The 20,998-nt window shown below is 43.1% G+C and overlaps 1 protein-coding gene across 4 annotated transcripts in view; it reads left to right on the top strand.

Moving 5' to 3' along the window:
• The window catches only part of MBP (myelin basic protein), a 174,230-nt gene that overhangs the window by 34,937 nt on the left and 118,295 nt on the right, over positions 1–20,998 (top strand). For all 4 annotated transcript variants that reach the window (XM_073331790.2, XM_078851589.1, XM_073331792.2 and 1 more), the window contains exon 2: positions 2,632–2,707. In XM_073331790.2, coding sequence (XP_073187891.1) covers positions 2,657–2,707 — 51 coding nt within the window. In that variant the 5' untranslated portion in view covers positions 2,632–2,656. The remainder of the gene's footprint in view (positions 1–2,631; positions 2,708–20,998) is intronic.

Genomic DNA, 20,998 nt, shown 5'->3' with positions numbered 1-20,998 from the left:
GCATCTTGGCAGGGGGTTAGACTACATGACCCTTATGGTCCCTTCTAACCTTATAGTTATATGAATATTCTTTCTCTTCTCAGCTATGCTTGCATAGCTCTCACTCTGACAACCAATAGGAGGTACTTGTTAACATGCAACTGTCTTCATCCCCTATACTGCTAGAAAAATAATGATGCCTTGATTGTTTCTAAAATTCCATAGAGAGTTTGTATTAAGGGTTTGATTGGTCATTGGAAAATGTTTGTGTTCTATGGGTATGGTTTTCAGCAGTTTCCAGCTAAGTGAATGCATAGGCAATTTTGTTTCATCCCTACTGTAAAGCATATGGAATTAATTACACAGAAGTTGTATTGGTTGATCACAGGATGACTATGAGCCACCAATATGATGTGGCTGTGAAAAAGGCTAATGTATTCCTAGGATGCATCAGGTGAGGTATTTCCAGTAGAGACAGGGAAGTGTTAATATTCCAGAGGAAGTCTCTTCAATTCCTTGTATAATGGTACGATGTACAATTCTGGTCTCCCATGTTTAAGAAAGATGAATTCAAATGAACAGGTGCAGAGGAGGGCTACTAGAATGATCTGAGGAATGGAAAACCTATTTTTATGAGAGGAGACTCAAAGAGCTTGGCTTGTTTAAATTAGCCTGACCAAAAGAAGGCTGAGGAGAGATATGATTGCTCTCTTTAAATACATTAAAGGGATAAATACCAGGGAGGGAGAAGAGTTATTTAAGTTAACCACCAGTGCTGGCACAAGAACAAATGGATATAAACTCTCCATCAACAAGTTGAGCCTTGAAATTAGACGAAGGTTTCTAACTATCAGAGGAGTGAAATTCTGAAAAAGCCTTCCAAGGGCAGCAGTGGGGACAAAAAACCTATCTGGCTTCAAGACTGAGTTTGATAAGTTTATGGAGGGGATGGTATGATGGGACTGCCTACAGTGGCATGTGGCCCATCAGCAACTGCCAGTAGCAAAGATCCCAGTGGCTAATGATGGGATGCTAGGCTCTGAGTTACTACTGAGAATTCTTTCTTAGGTGTCTGGCTGGTGGGTCTTGCCCGCATGCTCAGGGTCTAACTGATCACTATAGCTGAGGTTGGGAAAGAATTTTCCCCTGGGTCAGATTTGCAGAGACCCTGGGGCTTTTTCACCTTCCCTCTGCAGTATCTGGCACGGGTCACTTGCAGGTTAAAACTAGCGTAAATGGTGGATTCTCTGTAACTTTAAGTTTTTAATCATGATTTGAGGACTTCAGTAACTCAGCCAGAGGTTAAGGGTCTATTTCAGGAGAGTGGGTGAGGTTCTGTGGCCTACAATATGCAGGACTAGATGATCATGATGGTCCCATCTGACCTTGAAGTCTGAGTTACTGATTTTCATTTAAAAATCCTTCAAATGGTTTTCCATAAAAACATTCTTCCATGGTTGGTTGTGGCCTCTGAACGTTTTGGAGAAACAGTTAATTTTCCCTCAGGCTTTTTGGGCATTGGCCTGTGATCCACAAATATTGTTATGAGAAAGAAAGATAAGCTTTCAAGTTCAAATGCACACAATGAGTAAACAAAGAAAATAATGAGTTAGAAGCTGAAAGTTAAATTAAAATTAAAGAGTTGCGTCATCGAGTATTCAGTAAGCTACAGTTAGTATCCCCAATGTTCACAAGTGCAACAGTGGGAGCTGCTGTGTGCTGAACACTTTTGAAAATCTGGCACTTCATTTAGGAGCCTAAATGAGAGCTGGAGCTCTTGACAATCTGGTCCTTAAACTTTAGCTGGGAAGATTTACTGAGGGTTCATTTTGGGGACTGTACCAGCAATCTCAAGTATGCCCAACAGATCAACACAAGGGAAGGAGCTTGGGTTCTGTTCGGCGGAAAGAGTCAGGTCTATGATGTCCAAAAGGACCTGAGAATCTTCAGATCTTTGCAAAGGTTCAGATGCTTTCAGAAATGAAAGGCTTGAAAGCAGCTACCCTTTTTTGCATCTTTATCCTCTCCAGCGATTCTTCTTTTCCACTAAAAATGGAAATCCTGAGCAAAAATAGTTCTAATGAGTAGTTCAGCATTGAGAGACTCAAGACATTCAAAACATTTAACCCCATTCCAAATCACTCAGTAATCTCAGAGATAAGGCTACTCAGCTCAGGTCTTGTCTTTATTAGGAGTGTTCTTAACCTCATGTTAGCTAACACATGGCAATTAACAAGACTTAAAATCCTACTGAAGCAAGGCAGTTATAGTTTTCACATGTGATAGCAGGTTGATGTATAGGGAAGTGAGATCTTCAGGATTTATCTTGACCTGCTAACATGTTAAAACTATAACTGCCTTATCTTGACTAGGATTTAACCACGGTAGTGACCCTGTGTTAGCTATGAAAACACCTCCCCTCCCCCCCCCCGTCCCTAGTGTGGCCACACCATTGAAAGATAATGGAAGTTTGGTATCTAACTCATGTAGGTGGCTTTGAAAATCCTGGCCTGGAACTGTAGAAATACTGTGTCACTAATAACTGTAGCACAAGAAAGGCCATTTGGTAGGTGTGAGAAGAAAGGTTCCAAAATTTCTTTTGAAATCCATGTTTAGTTTTTCAAAAATGTTTTTCTTCTATTTTTATTTTAGTTTCTGAAGAGCTGAGTGGCTTGCCATGGGGAACCATGTAGGAAAACGAGATCAGAGCGCTGAGAAGGCTATTAAGGTAAGAAGAAAAAAATACTACAAGAGGAAGACTATAATATCAAGAAAAGTGTATGTGATGAAATGCCAATACAATTGCTAAGCTTATTGTTACTACTATTATTTTATTATAAATCATCACTATATATATATAATTTCTTAAAAGTGGAAAAAAGCCCCCATGCAATATTGTGAAAAATGGGGTTCTGGTTTGGTGAATTTCATGATAGATGTGATATCTTAGCGTTCTGCATGCTTGGGATGCACATTGGATCTGAAGCCAGCTAGTCATGGTGGGGAATGGACACTATGAGACCTGAAAGAATAGAAATGCAGCACATATTTAAGTAGCAACGTGCTGAGTAAAATGTTACTTGTTAACCTAGCATTTTGTCAAAGTCACTAGATTTAACTAACTTACCTTTAATGCGGGAACTATATAAAAGACTGATAGTAAATAAGAGTATATTAGAAATGAAAGATTGTAATGAAAGCTGAGATTCTGACCTAATCATATCGCTAGGACTTCAAGAAAAACACCTAATACTGTGACCCAATAAAATCGGGAGTGTTGGCCACACAAAAATTAAGAAGCTCTACAGTTTGTTGATACTGATTATTTTCCAGAAAGGGATAGTCAAAAGCTTTTTGCTTTCTCATGGTGCTTTTTTGTTGTTGTTGTTCTAAATTTGACTGAGATAAAAGGGAATGCACAGAAATGATTTTTATCTAGGAGAAAAATTAGTGTTGTTTCCTTCTTGTTAGTAGCTATTACTCATTTTTACACCAGAAAGGCTCCAGTGCACAAACTTTCTCCAGAAAATGACCATACCTATTGAACAGGTGAGCTGTACAGCTTCATCTGGAGGAATACTGGTATTTCACATTGTTATAGCACAAATGACCAATATGCCCCCAGAAATAAGAGTGGTAGTAGTAAAGAGAAAAGGAGTACTTGTGGCACCTTAGAGACTAACCAATTTATTTGAGCATGAGCTTTCGTGAGCTACAGCTCACTTCATCGGATGCATACCGTGGAAACTGCAGCAGACTTTATATACAGACAGAGAATATGTGTATATAAAGTCTGCTGCAGTTTCCACGGTATGCATCCGATGAAGTGAGCTGTAGCTCACGAAAGCTCATGCTCAAATAAATTGGTTAGTCTCTAAGGTGCCACAAGTACTCCTTTTCTTTTTGCGAATACAGACTAACACGGCTGTTACTCTGAAAGTAGTAAAGAGGTGGTCAGACCTTCAATGTGTCCTTTTAGAAGGCAGGGCTAAGTGGTTAGAAAATAAGTAAACATGCTGGAAGGAAGAGGGAGAAAATAGCAGAAAAATAGTACCATCAAGAGGGGATTGTGCTGCTTTCTTTACATGTAGCCATAGTTGTGTTTATGCCGTGCCTAGCACAATGGGACTGTAGCCCTTAGGTTCAACTCTAATACAAATAGTAACAAGATGTTTGACGCCGGTGTAGTTCATGCATCAGGTTAATACGGATTACTGTTTATTTTACCCTTTAAGAAATTATGTTGTCTTAATTTAGCTAGGTGAAGTCCACTCATGTAGGCACATTGCACACTGAGTTTTTTTAAAAAAAAAAAAGCAGATATGTGGAGAGTGCTGATAAGGAAAGGAGACATAAGGTGAATGAAGTGAGCTGTAGCTCTCAAAAGCTTATGCTCAAATAAATTGGTTAGTCTCTAAGGTGCCACTAGTACTCCTTTTCTTTTTGTGAATACAGACTAACATGGCTGCTACTCTGTTAGAATGTTGTATTTCTTATAACTCTTTATTTATGGCCCACCTTTCCTTCCTATTTGCAGTTACAATCAGAGTGTTGAAATTTACTTGCAAAAAACCCCTTTTGTTTAGGTGGAGTTAAAGTTGTTGCTGTTCAGCAGTGAGCTCTCCCTGCCATACCCAGATACCCTTTTGGTATGTGGGATTTCAAAACCCATATTCAAATCTTAGAAAACTAGAAATGTTCAGTTAAGATATCTCCATGCATCTCTGAAAACAGTGTTTGCATTACATGAAAAGACACGCCAGAGATTTACAAAAAAACAGGAAATGCATGGTTAAGGTACTGCTATGCACGCAGTGCAGCCAGATTGTTGTAACTGTGCTCTGCAGCAATAGGAACTGAAAACATCACAGTATTATACCCCTCATTAGCAAAAAAAATCTGTTTTTTTTTCTTTGCGTACCACTGTTCTAAATCTAATCTTGCTTTCCTACAGTCCCACAGTGTGAAGTGCAGAGCAATCGCTATTGGTTGACAGAGATAAACCTAGAGTTACTGAGCTGTTTCTCCTGCCTTGCAGCTGCACAATTGCAATTTTTAAAAAAATCTAAAAATGCATTAACGGTTTTCCAAAAATTAATTTCTTGCGGCTTTAGGCTAATTATATCCCATGCCCAAAAGAATGATACAACAAGAAACTGTATCTCACTATCTGAACCCCCTTCAGCAAATGAATTCAGATTTGCATCACACACTCTACTCTAGGTTCTGAACTGACATTTTGATTTTTTTCAAGGTGATTTCACAGTGTATATCGATTTTTTTTTTTTTTTTTTTTAAGGGAGGGTTTAAAGAGAAACCATGTTTAAACCTTAACTCTGGGGTGGCTACTCGCATTCTTGTAATACATTTATTGACTGCAGTCACTAAGATTTCGAGCAGGTATCTAACTTTTGTTTACTTTCAATGAATCTGGATATTTTCTAATGACTGAAACTAGGGGGATAGAGCCATAAGATGATGATTGCATCAAGCTACTATGGTCAGACCAGAAGACTTTCACTTAAGCAGATTCTCAGGAGACAATTTCCCATACTTTGATCTTAACTTCAAAATGTTGCAGTTAATTTTGTCTTATAAGTGCACCATGCTAAAAGGTGCAATCCATAAATAATAAGAGGAACTGTATGAGTAGGCTTGGCAAAATTCCATATTTTTTCAAATAATTTCGGTGGATAACATCAATGTTTATTTTTAAGCATTTTTTTTATTAGACTTTTGTCTTTACTTTCCCCGCAAGTGTGAACATTTAGAATGGGGTTCAGACATTCTCAATAGACATTTAAGTTCTTGAATCTCCAGCTTTATAAACTGTTAAAACACACACTGTCAACATCATATGTCAAAATAGACTAAGTAAATATTCTTAAATCAACAAATCATAGCTGTTTTTACTATTCATTCACTAGTCTATTTATAACAAGCCTAATTTAAAAGTCTAAATCACTGCATTTTGTCAAGCAGCTTTTTTCTTTTCATGTCTGTAAATTTTGATTTTTATCAATGGAAATATTTTTCGTCAGTTTATGCGTACAGTGAAATCAACATTTACCAATAAAAATCTAATCCTTCCAAGCCTATATATGACTTACCAGCTGCATATGAAAACATCCGGTATAAGTGGGATAAAACTTTATAATTAAACAATAGGTATATTTACTCTAATCAGTAACTTATTCTGCCTCATCTCTCTTGTTGTTCTCTTATCCGACACCTGCACTTATACAGTTTTTATAAGATGACTGTAAATCATTCAATCTCTAATTCTTTTTACTTCAGTGGGAGCTGCTGGGTGCGTGCTGCTTTTCAAAATCCTGTCATTTATTTCTGCAACAAAATAAAAATTTAGGTACCCAGTTTTGAAAAACCTTGGCCTATCTCTGTGTAAATATATTCATCATTGGGGAGTCTTAAAGAGTCGGAGAATGGGTTTTCCTTCACTGGCCTGAATTTTACCTAAAACTCTGAAAAATGACGAGGTGCTGATGAAGTGGAGACTGCTCTGGATTATTGAATTTTTACCAGTCTTAATTCTGAGCCGTTATTATAGTTCACCTTAAATTGATGCCATTAATACAGCTGAAAACCACAACAAACTCCTGCTCAATAACTGCTAAGTAACCACCCTTAATGCAACATTGGCTGAACTTCCCACTGATGACTCCTTTTGGCTTCCCCAGAGACTAAGCACATCATCTCCTCAAAGTGAATGTCCCTTGTTAGCAAATTAAGCAAAGTTCTATCTTAATGTCAGTTCCCTCATGACTGATAGCTGAACGACAAATGGAGATATCGCATCACCTGGCCATTCTCATATTCTTGATAGACTGGCTGAATAAATAGGTGGTAAAGTACGGCAGCCTTGAAACTTTGACAAAATAAATCAGGTGATGCTTCAAGCCTCTAGCTTTGCCTAAGAGTTTGGGGGAAATTTGTTTGTTCCAGTACATTAATTTTTCACAGGCAGAAATTTAAAACAGATGTAACAGTTTAAAAAAAAAAAAAAGTACTCAGCCAACAGTTTAATGTTTTACCAGACCTCTAAGTCATGGTTTTAAAATGAAATTTTATAAAATGTCAGGTTGTACCAGAGAGCAAGACATCATCCTATGTTCTTTTGAGAACTGTTTGCAGTGATTTATGAAATACTGCAGTTTATCGGAAAAATCATTAATGGCTAGATTATACTTAAATATTTTAACCCTGTGCAAGGGTTATATAGCAGCACTGCTCTAGGAGAACCACAGGGAAAGTGTTCCCTGAAAGTGTCCCCAGGGGTAGTAATTTGCTACTATCCCATACCTGTGGCAGATTTCTTCCTCTGTCCCATGGCTCAACCATGTTGGCTGGTGCATCTTTCTTTCTGTTCCCTTCTGCCCACTTTCCACCAATCAAGAGAAGCACTTAGGCACACACTTGCAGCACAGATGGTGGAGAGGCTGTGTAGGGATGTAAGAGTGGGATTTACACCCTGTGAAGGGTCGGCCATGATGTGTTCCTTGTAACTTCTTAAATTGCATTCTAACTATCTAAACCAGTGGTCTCCAAAATGGGGTGCACGCAAGATGATCCCAGGAGGGTGCGCGGCAGCAGGAGCGCTGCCGGACAGCGTGCTGCCATTTTTTAATTCGGCGACAGCAGCTCTGCACGTCCACGGCTGGTGTTCCCCACCGGCGGCGCGTCTGCGGCAGGTCCTCCGCTCTTCACCTTGGGGGTGCGTGTGCCAAAAAGTTTGGAGACCACTGATTTAAGCGTACAGTGAAATTATGAAACAAATGATGTTGTCCGTGACTGCCTTATCTGTGTATCTCTGCTCAAAGACTGTGTTCCACAACATTTGCTCACTAAATTAGATAGCTTGATTAGATGGTAAACATTTCCAAGAAATGCTAAAAGTTATCTATTTTCACTGTGTAAAGGAGAAATAAACTCAGGTTTAAACTTCTTTAACTGAGTTAAGTATCGATCTTCCCACTACTGAAGCACTACTCATTTCCCATTGCCTCCTTTTTTCCTCCCCTTTTTATCTTAACCAGTTTTTAGGAGCTTTATGCCATGTACTTTGTTGAGCGCATTCCTGCTTCCTATTGAAGTCCATGGAGAGCTCTGCAGTTGAGGGGGAGAGATAGAACCTTTGGAAATGACTGGATCAATGTTATAGCTGTACAAGCCATTTCATAGGCATTGCAGATGTACAAATGAAAGAATTAACACACTATAATTTTTTACCTCATTTCTTGCTCTCCAGAGTTGCCTAAGACCCAGATCAGCTGTGTGGTTTTACCAGGTGTTTCCGCCTGGTGTGCAGTACAGTGTGCCAACCAGCAGAAAAACAGAAGCAGCATTTTAATTTTGAGTTGTATTTCTAACTGTTAAATACAGTAACATTTTTGTGTTAGTGGTAAAAATCAATAAAAAGGATGTATTTATTTTTTATTTATTTAGTGCAAGATATATTTGAAGAGATTAAATACGTTTTGGAAATGTTTTATATATATATATTTTTAAAGGTAAAGCAGTCCATATAAAGAACATATTTGGCTTCCTGATTTGGGTACTGGTACAGAGCAATGGTCCTACTCCCATGCATAAAACAAGCAGGGTGCAGATTTGACTCTTCAACTCAGAATACAAATAGAAAGTTTGTGACTGAGAAAGTTTATAACAATATTTGTCTCTTCCCCGTTCAGCATGGCTGTGGTTTTTTCCTGTGGTTTTGTTGTACTCTTCTGTGCAGCAATGGGGTGTATTCTCAAATTACAAAAAAGATAGTGATTTAAAATGTCCCTCATTTAAATGAGTATTTTTTCTTTGAAAGCATGAGATAACAGAAAAATAAGTCAGGAGGAGGAGAGAATGGATTAAAAAATGTAAAAGAGGAAGGTAGAGGAAGTTGTCTGTTTTGAGATTTAATGGGTATTTTTCACCAATGTGTCTCACAGGATGCGCAGCTTAGAAGTTTTTCTGAAAAGAAGTGTCAGTTGGGAGTGGAGGAAAAATGCTTTTCTTGGGGTGGAAGCAAAGTCCCAGGCTTATCGAGTGAGTTGGGGGGAAGGGATGGATGGATGTCTACACTGTGTCTGGGAGTAAGGTTCCCAGCTCAGACTTGGGGGAGCCAAAAATAGCTGTGAAAAATGGAGCTCAGGCTCTGAAGCCTAGTTCCTGCCTGAGAAGCAGTGTCAAAGCACTGTTTCATTGCTATTGTTAGTGCGCTAGCACAATCCCTGTTACACAAGTCTTTGGACCTGAGCTCAGAGGCTAGCTCCCAGATACACTGTGATCTGGGAGCTTAGGGTTAGTGTGGCTAGGGTGGCGAATTGGGACTCAGGAAACCTGAGATTCTCTTCTGGTTCTACCATTGAGCTGGTATGTGACTTTGAGCAAGTCCTTTCACTTCTTTGTGCCTCTGTTTCCCTTCCCACTTTTTATCTATCTAATTAGATCGTAAGTTCATCAGGGCACGAACTGTCCCATTATGTATTCATGGTGGAGTGCCTAGAGCAGTCTTGACTGGGGACACCAGGAACTACTGTCATACTAACACGGTGATACCATATTAGTGTAGAAGTGACTATGCTAGGTACCAGCATGAAGCGTCTGAAAACGTCCATTGTGCAGTAGTTGTTTCCAGAGCCTGAGCAGACTCAGCACTGAGGTGGGTGCTTGTGCAGTTAACTCAGTGATGTGCCTACTCTCTTGATAAATCTGACTCCGAGGCCCTGGTTCAGCAAGGTACTTAAGCACATGCCTAACTTAAAGTGTGCAAGTAGCCCTTCTGAAGTCAATAGGACTATTCATGTGTTTCAGTACCTTGCTGAACTGAGGCCTGAGTGCTTATTAAACTTTACAACCACTGGACTGGATAGGGATTATCATTATTATATATTTATTTGTCAAGTATCCATAAATATGCTAAGTGGCTCACATATACAAGTGAAAGATATGGTCCCTTCCCCAAAGAACATACAGTCTTAGGCCTCAAGCCTCCAATGAACTCTGTGCATGTGGACCCCATTGAAGTCAATTTGGTTCCACACAGAACAACTTTCAGAATAGTTAGGGGGCAAGAAACCTGATATGAGAGAAGAGTAGATATTGGTAGAAAGTCAGGATTTAAGTGTCTACTGTTCATTATTACTATTATGAATAGATTTGGCTGATACTGCACATTTTAGAATGTATTGACAATTTTTCATCGATTTTGAATTTCAGTGAAAAAATGGGTAAAATTTTTAAATGAATTTTGTGGTGAAGACTTCATACTGCTTTTTATCTAGCTCTGATTGTTAATAACTTAGTGTCACGGAGTCCCCGGGCGATGCACTGGAACTGCTCCCTACGAAGCCAGTCAGGACTCTGGTGAAGTCTCCTCTCTGTGAGCAGTGGGTCTTCAGGGCAAAAAGCTCACACAGCCTCCACCTTCCTGGGTCTGACCTTGGAGCATTCAGCATCCTCCGCCCCTCCGTGCACTTCCCACAGCGAGTCCACCCAGGCGGGGTCCTGGGGAAGCCAGAGGGTCCTGCACCCCAACTTCTCGGTCAGATGTGACTCTTAGCAAGCTAGTAAAACAGAGGCTTATTAGATGACAGGAACACGGGTATAAAACAGAGCTTGTAGGTACAGAGAACAGGACCCCTCAGCCGGGTCCATTTTGGGGGGCAGTGAGCCAGACAACCACGTCTGCACTCCACGTCCCCAGCCAGCCCCAACTGACTCACCCTCCACCCCCTCCTCCTCTGGGCTTTGTCCCTTTCCCGGGCCAGGAGGTCACCTGATTCCTTTGTTCTCCAACCCTTTAGCTATCACCTTGTAGAGGGGAAAGGCCCAGGCCATCAGTTGCCAGGAGACAGAGTGTTGGCCATTTATGTACACTGGCCCTTTGCTCTGCAACAATTACACCCCCTTATCCCACCACCTAGAGACTTAAGAAATGCATAGGGGAAACTGAGGCACCCCTACAGTATTCAGAGGAAACATTAAGAACAGTCCCACTTCGTCACACTTAGGACCTGATGTAGCTGAGTATGAAGGGTTGTAAAAGTAAGTGGAGAAACCAGCCATAGTTACAGTATTTGCGGTTCCTTGTGTGGAGGGTGCAGGGCCATTGCCTTGTCCTCCCATCCCCTCCCCAGTTTGTAGAGCTGACCAGCTGCAGAAGGAAGTGCCCACTTCCGTCTTGTAAGTGTTGGTGTGTCAGGCACCTTCCCCATGTGGCATTATGTCTCTCTAATGCACAGTGCTTTCTGTTAGTTCCTTTTAGCCTTGAAATGCCCCTCCTTTGGAGTCAGATGAATGCCTTCTCAAACAAGGGTATAATGACATTATCACTTGAATGAGCAAGGATATGGAAGAACTGGGGGTTTACACAGAGCCACATTTTCTGGTAACTTCACACCGGAAAATAATAAAAGCAAATAATGAATGAAATGTACAGTTTTTATATTTGTGAGCCTTGACAAGGCAGGAAGTGGTGTATGCGTGGCAAAAAACAGAGATCTGGGGGTGAGAAGCAAGGATCTGTGTCCCTCCCCATATTACTTCATTGTACCTGGAACACTCAAGTGCAGGGATTCCCAAACTTGGTTCGCAGCTTGTTCAGGGTAAGCCCCTGGCGGGCCACGAGACGCTTTGTTTACCTGAGTGTCCGCAAGTACAGCCGCTCGCAGCTCCCAGTGGCCGCAGTTTGCTATTCCCGCGCTGCTTCCTGCAGCTCCCATTGGCTGGGAATGGTGAACCACAAGCCACTGGGAGCTGCGAATGGCCGTACCTGCGGATGCTCAGGTAAACAAAGTGTCTCACGGCCCGCCAGGGGCTTACCCTGAACAAGCCGCAAACCAAGTTTGAGAACCCCTGCTCTAGTGGTTCTCAGATCAGTATGCTATATCACATGTTGGAATGTATCGCAGTACCTTATGTCAGGGGTGGCCACCCTGAGCCTGAGAAGGAGCCAGAATTTACCAATGCACATTGCCAAAGAGCCACAGTAATATGTCAGGAGACATATTACTTCCCACACCTACCGATCAGCTGTTTTGTAGCATGCAGGAGGATCTGGGAGCGGGGAGGAGCGAGGGCACGGCAGGCTCAGGAGAGGGGGTGGAGTGGGGGCAGGGCCTGTGGCAGAGCCAGGGGTTGAGCAGTGAGCACCCTCCGGCACACTGGAAAGTTGGCGCCTGAAGCTCCAGCCCCGGAGTCGGTGTCTATACAAGGAGCCGCATATTAACTTCTGAAGAGCCGCATGTGGCTCCAGAGCCACAGGTTGGCCGCCCCTGCCTTATGTGAAACAGAGTGACCTAAGTCAATAATGAGCAGGAATTTTCCCATATATAGTTGTTGATTTTAGAATGTAGTTTTTAAAATTGTAAAACTAGGGCTTCATTACTCCCTTCTTAAACTAGTACCTAATTATTTATGTAACTAGTACAAATGTTACAAATTCTCAGTGTGAATCCCAAGTAAGCAGGCTTTGCACAGGGGTTATTTGAGGCCAGAGTGAGATAGAATATTCACCTCATCCGACAACATGGAGAACATGGTGCACAACTGTTCTACGACCAGTGCCATCCTCCACTGGGTGGAAGGTTGGCTGGTGTCTCTGTCTCCAGAACCCTTCTCTTTGTTACTGTAGATGAAGCCCATGCTGACCTGGGTGTAGATCCCCTCTGTACAGGAGCTCTGCAGTTTGCCCTGACCCTCCTCCCCTACAGTGGAACTTACTATTTCTTCAGCCTTTCATACTGGGGTGGGAGGAGGAGGATTTGGGCCATATTATATCTGTCTCCTCTACACTAAACCTGCTTGAATTTCTGAGATATTACCATCAGGAGAGCTGAGCCAGCATAAATGATGTTTAATCAGATTCTGCATTATGCACCATATAACTTCTGGGCTTACAGTATGACCATAGCTAGGGGAAAAAATGTTTTAACTTGCAAATTCAGCAAATATGGCATGGAAATTAGTGCAAGGGAATAAATACAGAGATGCCTGCGTGCACTGTCACTTTACCAGTAACTTTTTCCTAAAAATATTCACAGTTTAAAGACTGATATTTAATGTTGGACAAAGAAGGGTTTCTTTATGTAATTAGAAAAGGAGTACTTGTGGCACGTTAGAGACTAACAAATTTATTTGAGCATTCCACAGCGTATTCTTTGTGTACTCATAGATTGATCTTATCTGCTACTGCAGATCTGAAAACATGTTTGTTTCAGTTCTAAAAACCATGTCTCCATTTATGAGCTTGTCTTTTCCACTTTGAGCTGTTTAATAACAAGTAAAATATCACAAAACATTTTTCAACAGCATGTCTGGGTTTTCCCTTCCCTCTACTGTAACATGATGGAAACAAATTTAATTGGTATTAATTGAAAAAGCTTTTGCAGAAGGAGATTGACAGAGTGTTTTAAAGCACAGTATTATAGGTTATCTTCAGTACATCTCAGTGTAGGCCAGTGGAGAGGATTGGGAGTCAGAAGTCTTGAGATTTACTCTCAGTTCTGGCACTGACTCAGTATGTGACATTAGGCAAGTCATTTAAGTCAAAAAGTGGCCACTGCTTTTGAGTGCCTCCATTTTTGGGTGCCCATTTGAAAGTCTTGAATCATAATTTCAGAAGCAATCAGCACCACTCGCTCCAGTGGGAGCTCTTGGTGCTCAGAATGCCTGAAAAGCAAACTCAGGGTGTGTCAGGCTGGGTGCCCAAAAACTGAGAGATCTGGAATCAGCAGCCAGTCTGAAAAATTTGGGCTTTAGCTTCTGTGTGCCTCCCTGTTCCCTATCTGTGTAAATAAGGTTAATATTTACCCACCTTTTTGAGATATGTATCTAATCTATTGTGCCTACAGAGTCTAAGGCAGGGTGGGCAAACTTTTTGGACTGAGGCCACATCTGGGAATAGAAATTGTAGGGTGGGCCATGAATGCTCACACAATTGGGGTTGGGATTCGGGGGGCGGGGAGGTGAGGGCTCTGGTTGGGGGTGCAGGCTCCGAGGTGGGGCCAGAATGAGGAGTTCTGGGTGTGGGAGGAGGCTCTGGGATGGGGTGGGGGAGTGGGGTGCGGCAGGAGAGGGCTCTGGGTGGGGATGAAGAGTTTGGGGTGCAGGAGGATGTTCTGGGCTTGTCGAGGGGTTTGGAGGGTGATCAGTGCTGGGGTAGCGGTTTGGGGCGTGTGGAGGCGAGGGCTCCATCTGGGGGTGTGGGCTCTGGGGTGGGGCTGGGGATGAGAGATTTGGGGGGGCAGGAGGGTGGGGCTAGGGAGAGGTTCAGGGGTGCACGCTTCAGGCGGCCGTTACCTCAGGTGGCTCCCAGAAGCTGGCAGCGTGCAGAGCCAGAGAAGGGGCATGCTGCCTGTCCACAGGCACCGCCCCTGCAGCTCCCATTGGCTGCAGTTCCTGGCCAATGGGAGCTGCAGGGGCAGAGCTTGGGGTGGGTGTGAGTGTAGCCCCCTGGCTGCCTCTATGTGTAGGAGCCAGAGGGGGGCCACGCTGCTTCTGAGAGCCGCATAAAGCGGCCCTGATCCCCAGCTGGAGTGCCAGAGTGGGGCCATGCTGCTGCTTCTGGGAGCTGTGTAGAGCTGCCCCCGACCTTGCTCCCTGGCTGGAGTGCTGGTCTGGGGCAAGCCCCAGACCCCGCTCCCCGGCAGGAGCTCGAGGGCCAGATTAAAATGGCTGGCAGGCTGGATCCAGCCCTCAGACTGTAGTTTGCCCACCCCTGTCCTAAGGCCAGAAGGACCACTGTGATCACTTTTACTCTAACCTCCTGCATAACACAGGCTAGAGACCTTTCATAAAATAAAACCTAAGGGTATGTCTGCGCTGTAGCAACAAGGTGTGATTCCCAATGCGGGTAGACAGACTTGTGCTAGCTCTGCTCCAGCTAGTGAGCTAAATCTAGCAGTGTGGATGTTGCCATGAGGGCAGTGGCTTGGGCTAACTGCCTGAGTCCAAGCCTGTCCGAATTCAGGTGGCTAGCTTGACTTGCTGTCACTGCCGCAAAGTCCACACTTAGTTTTGGAGTGCTAGCTCGAGGAGAGCTAGCGCAAAACTGTCTTGTACTGAGAATCACATGTCCTGGCTGCAGAGTAGACATACCTGTCGTGTCCACGGACCACTGTGTTTACCAGTTACTATGTTTCTTAAATAGTTTATAACAGTGAAATAAATTTATTCAAGGAGCATTGCATCTTAAGAGTTGCCTTACTGATTCAATAATCACTTATGTGAAGTAATTTGAGAATAAATGTAGAGCCCCCCTGCAACTCCTGTCACTTTAACAGTAACTTTTTCTGACCATAATTATGGTCCTGTATCTTGACTTTTTTTCTGCAGGACTACTATAACTACTACTGTAGTACTACTGTAGAAACATTTTCTGCAGAAATAAAAACAGATGATTTAAATGACAAAATGTACTCCTATGAGCCTGATTACTGAAGTTTATTAACTTAAAGTTACCAGTGTAAACTTAACTAACTTTAATGGAGTTATCCACAATTTACTCCACCAGGAATTCAGAATCCAGTTGTGTGCGTGTGATCTAAAAACCACTGTGAGCTAGTAGGGATTTCACAAGAGCTGCTGGTACAAAACCATTCTCTTCATATTAGAGAAGTGAAATACGAATGACACAAACTGCTTAATAAAATTCAAAGGACATTTACTTTTAACCTTGGAACTGATGTCTAGGGCTTGATTTTCCTCCCATTTACGTCAGCGAGGATTTTGCTATTGACTTCTAGGGGAACAAGATAGGACCTTTAGCTGTCCTTATTTAAATAGGCCTGATTCTGTAGCCTTGCTCAGTTAATTGGGATTATTCACACTACTACCCAATGTGAGCACGGGTTGCAAAACTGGGCTCAGTGTTGAGCAGGTCCTAAAATCTACAGATCACTCATGGTGATAATCTTTTATATGAGCAGATATCCTGATTTACCAGAAATGTCACAGATTAAAGGGACTGTCCCAGCTAGTTATAATGAAAGTTGTGATCTCTTGCGTTTGTCATAATTGACCTACTAGATGTCTGTCACCCTCTCCCACTTCTTCTCTCCCACTCTTCCTTCCTTTCCCTGTCTGCTAGCTCTTCTCACCATAACCCGTATCAACTTGTGACTGTACACCCATTTCCTGATTAAAAACCAGCTGCCTGTGGGCTGAGCCCAAATGCCTCATCTTCCTCTTTGTGGTCGTCTTCCTGTGGCATTTAAAATGCAACATCACATTTTGGCTTATGGGGTATCTTGGATGGTGCCTCATAAGTCAGAACAATGTGGAGGCAACTTGTTGATGGGTAGTTTGTATAGCTGAGCTTGTTGTCATGGTTAAGAGAGAGGCTGGAACCACTGCAGGGGAAATGAGAGGGAAAGTTGCATCTCTAAGGAGGGTATTTCTCTTTGATGTGTACCCACTTCAGTGACAATGTACTACCCAAACCAACCTCCTCCCACCTTTCACAGGGGCATGAACCTTAAGCAGGCTATCCCAGTTGCCAAAACTTTCTATATATCTCATCCTGTTGCAAGCCCAAGCTATTAAAATACTCCTTTATTAATAGTGTGAGATATGAAGATCTAGAGAATCTTGGGATCTCCCCAGACAATCTAACAACATTTAGGTTTCATGTCATCACAACAGTTTGATATTTCTCTTGCCTCATATCTCACAGATACCTGTGTGGTGCACCCTCTTGCACTCTGTAAATTCTTATTTCTCCTGGGCCTTTCATATCCGTATCCACTCGTTTATTGAATTTATGGTCTGTTGGTTCAGGTTTAGGATCTTTCACTTACGTATATCACAATCTTGGTGAGTTAGCCCCAATCTAATCAGCCAAGTCAGAGGCATGTGCTCTAACACAGGCTGGCAGTATGTAGCTAGCTGATCAAGAGAAATAAAAAAAAAAAAAAAGTTGATCCATTATCCAACCAATAGTAGCCATTAACTGACTGCATGCAAAGAGTCATGGAACTCTTGAAGGTGCCAGCTGCTACCATCTTACTCCTTTGGCTCCAGATTATTGACTTTGTTGTTTCCTGCTGAGCTGCAGCAGCTGGCTCATCAGCGGTTCAGATGTGCCCCAGAATGTTCTTCATCAGGTGCTTCAAAGGAAGTTTCAAATAAAAACAGTTGATTAGCTACGTGCTTTGCAAAACGATCCCTAGATATCTCTGAAACACAGACTTACCTGTGCATTGCTAACTGATCTTCCCTGTTGTTGAAATTCACAACAGAAGTGTAGCCAAGCCTTAGAATTGCAAAAGGAAAATACATGCACTATAAATACAGCTTCAGATATTATTACAAATTAACTTTCCAAAATAAAACCATAGAAAGCTAAAGTTTATAATAAATGGAAACAGTGTGTTTCCATTTATTATAAAAGCGGAAGTTAAATGTCTGATTTGCATGGTGGATATTAACCAACTTTTGATGATAAACACTTGTAAGATCTGAATTTTGGGTGAAACTCACCCCTCTGTAGAGGACCAGCACAAGGCCTATCTTCCCGTATGCTGAATTTTGAAAGTTTAAATGTTACAAATGCCTTTATGCTGGCCCTCTGCACAGGAATGCGTTTCACAGTTAAGAGCAAGGCTCTTGTGCTGTCACTGAGAAGGTTAACGCTTTTTTATATTTATGTGTGTTCTTTGACCACTGGTTGAAGACCAATAGTCTTTCGCAGTTTTTTGTTTTTGTTTTTGTTTTTCCACCTGTAATAGACATAGGAATTGTTGTGATTCACAGCTCTACGTTTTTCATTTCAGTTCAGAAACATGCACTGCTTTAGATGCTTGAAGTAGAAGCTACTGCTAGACAATCTTTTAATCCATTAAGGTCTTCAGGAGATCATCTCTATAGCTATACACCTTAGGAGGTGTGCAGAAGGGAAACCCCATTCCTGAAGGCCCCAAGGAAGGAGGGCTCCTGCCTCATACTGGCAATGAGGGGCGATCAACAGGTTATCTCAAGTGCTTATATACAAATGCACAAAGCCTTGGAAACAAGCAGGGAGAACTGGAGGTCCTGGTGATGTCAAGGAACTATGACGTGATCGGAATAACAGAGACTTGGTGGGATAACTCATATGACTGGAGTACTGTCATGGATGGTTATAAACTGTTCAGGAAGGACAGGCAGGGCAGAAAAGGTGGGGGAGTAGCACTGTATGTAAGGGAGCAGTATGACTGCTCAGAGCTCCGGTACGAAACTGCAGAAAAACCTGAGTGTCTCTGGATTAAGTTTAGAAGTGTGTGCAACAAGAGTGATGTAGTGGTGGGAGTCTGCTATAGACCACCGGACCAGGGGGATGAGGTGGATGAGGCTTTCTTCCGGCAGCTCACGGAAGCTACTAGATCGCATGCCCTGATTCTCATGGGTGACTTTAATTTTCCTGATATCTGCTGGGAGAGCAATACAGCGGTGCATAGACAATCCAGGAAGTTTTTGGAAAGCGTAGGGGACAATTTCCTGGCGCAAGTGCTAGAGGAGCCAACTAGGGGGGGTGCTTTTCTTGACCTGCTGCTCACAAACCGGGTAGAATTAGTGGGGGAAGCAAAAGTGGATGGGAATCTGGGAGGCAGTGACCATGAGTTGGTTGAGTTCAGGATCCTGACGCAGGGAACAAAGGTAAGCAGCAGGATATGGACCCTGGACTTCAGGAAAGCAGACTTCGACTCCCTCAGGGAACGGATGGCCAGGATCCCCTGGGGGACTAACTTGAAGGGGAAAGGAGTCCAGGAGAGCTGGCTGTATTTCAAGGAATCCCTGTTGAGGTTACAGGGACAAACCATCCCGATGAGTCGAAAGAATAGTAAATATGGCAGGCGACCAACTTGGCTTAATGGTGAAATCCTAGCGGATCTTAAACATAAAAAAGAAGCTTACAAGAAGTGGAAGGTTGGACATATGACCAGGGAAGAGTATAAAAATATTGCTCGGGCATGTAGGAATGTTATCAGGAGGGCCAAATCGCACCTGGAGCTGCAGCTAGCCAGAGATGTCAAGAGTAACAAGAAGGGTTTCTTCAGGTATGTTGGCAACAAGAAGAAAGCCAAGGAATGTGTGGGCCCCTTACTGAATGAGGGAGGCAACCTAGTGACAGAGGATGTGGAAAAAGCTAATGTACTCAATGCTTTTTTTGCCTCTGTTTTCACTAACAAGGTCAGCTCCCAGACTGCTGCGCTGGGCATCACAAAATGCGGAAGAGATGGCCAGCCCTCTGTGGAGATAGAGGCGGTTAGGGACTATTTAGAAAAGCTGGACGTGCACAAGTCCATGGGGCCGGACGAGTTGCATCCGAGAGTGCTGAAGGAATTGGCGGCTGTGATTGCAGAGCCACTGGCCATTATCTTTGAAAACTCGTGGCGAACCGGGGAAGTCCCGGATGACTGGAAAAAGGCTAATGTAGTGCCAATCTTTAAAAAAGGGAAGAAGGAAGATCCTGGGAACTACAGGCCAGTCAGCCTCACCTCAGTCCCTGGAAAAATCATGGAGCAGGTCCTCAAAGAATCAATCCTGAAGCACTTGCATGAGAGGAAAGTGATCAGGAACAGCCAGCATGGATTCACCAAGGGAAGGTCATGCCTGACTAATCTAATCGCCTTTTATAATGAGATTACTGGTTCTGTGGATGAAGGGAAAGCAGTGGATGTATTGTTTCTTGACTTTAGCAAAGCTTTTGACACGGTCTCCCATAGTATTCTTGTCAGCAAGTTAAGGAAGTATGGGCTGGATGAATGCACTATAAGGTGGGTAGAAAGCTGGCTAAATTGTCGGGCTCAACGGGTAGTGATCAATGGCTCCATGTCTAGTTGGCAGCCGGTATCAAGTGGAGTGCCCCAAGGGTCGGTCCTGGGGCCGGTTTTATTCAATATCTTCATAAATGATCTGGAGGATGGTGTGGATTGCACTCTCAGCAAATTTGCGGATGATACTAAACTGGGAGGAGTGGTAGATACGCTGGAGGGGAGGGATAGGATACAGAAGGACCTAGACCAATTGGAAGATTGGGCCAAAAGGAATCTGATGAGGTTCAATAAGGATAAGTGCAGGGTCCTGCACTTAGGACGGAAGAACCCAATGCACAGCTACAGACTAGGGACCGAATGGCTAGGCAGCAGTTCTGCAGAAAAGGACCTAGGGGTGACAGTGGACGAGAAGCTGGATATGAGTCAGCAGTGTGCCCTTGTTGCCAAGAAGGCCAATGGCATTTTGGGATGTATAAGTAGGGGCATAGCGAGCAGATCGAGGGACGTGATCGTTCCCCTCTATTCGACATTGGTGAGGCCTCATCTGGAGTACTGTGTCCAGTTTTGGGCCCCACACTTCAAGAAGGATGTGGATAAATTGGAGAGAGTCCAGCGAAGGGCAACAAAAATGATTAGGGGACTGGAACACATGAGTTATGAGGAGAGGCTGAGGGAGCTGGGATTGTTTAGCCTGCAGAAGAGAAGAATGAGGGGGGATTTGATAGCTGCTTTCAACTACCTGAAAGGGGGTTCCAAAGAGGATGGCTCTAGACTGTTCTCAATGGTAGCAGATGACAGAATGAGGAGTAATGGTCTCAAGTTGCAGTGGGGGAGGTTTAAATTGGATATTAGGAAAAACTTTTTCACTAAGAGGGTGGTGAAACACTGGAATGCGTTACCTAGGGAGGTGGTAGAATCTCCTTCCTTAGAGGTTTTTAAGGTCAGGCTTGACAAAGCCCTGGCTGGGATGATTTAACTGGGAATTGGTCCTGCTTTGAGCAGGGGGTTGGACTAGATGACCTTCTGGGGTCCCTTCCAACCCTGATATTCTATGATTCTATGATTCTAAGGAAAATGAAAACTTCCAATAGGTGTCTAGCCTGCTGAGCACATAAGCTCCAGAGCCCTGGTCTTGTAGAACTTGAAGCTCTGCTGGGATGATATCCTGCCCTCCCCACTTCCCCCCCAGCTGCCCCTTTATTTCTCTTCTGGCCCCCTTCACAGTTATCCTGAGAGATGGGTCTACAATT

Source organism: Lepidochelys kempii, chromosome 2, assembly GCF_965140285.1.
Source record: "Lepidochelys kempii isolate rLepKem1 chromosome 2, rLepKem1.hap1, whole genome shotgun sequence".
Taxonomy (NCBI): Eukaryota; Metazoa; Chordata; order Testudines; family Cheloniidae; genus Lepidochelys; species Lepidochelys kempii.
Note: the sequence above shows the minus strand (reverse complement) of the source record. Positions and strands in the feature narration are given on the sequence as shown.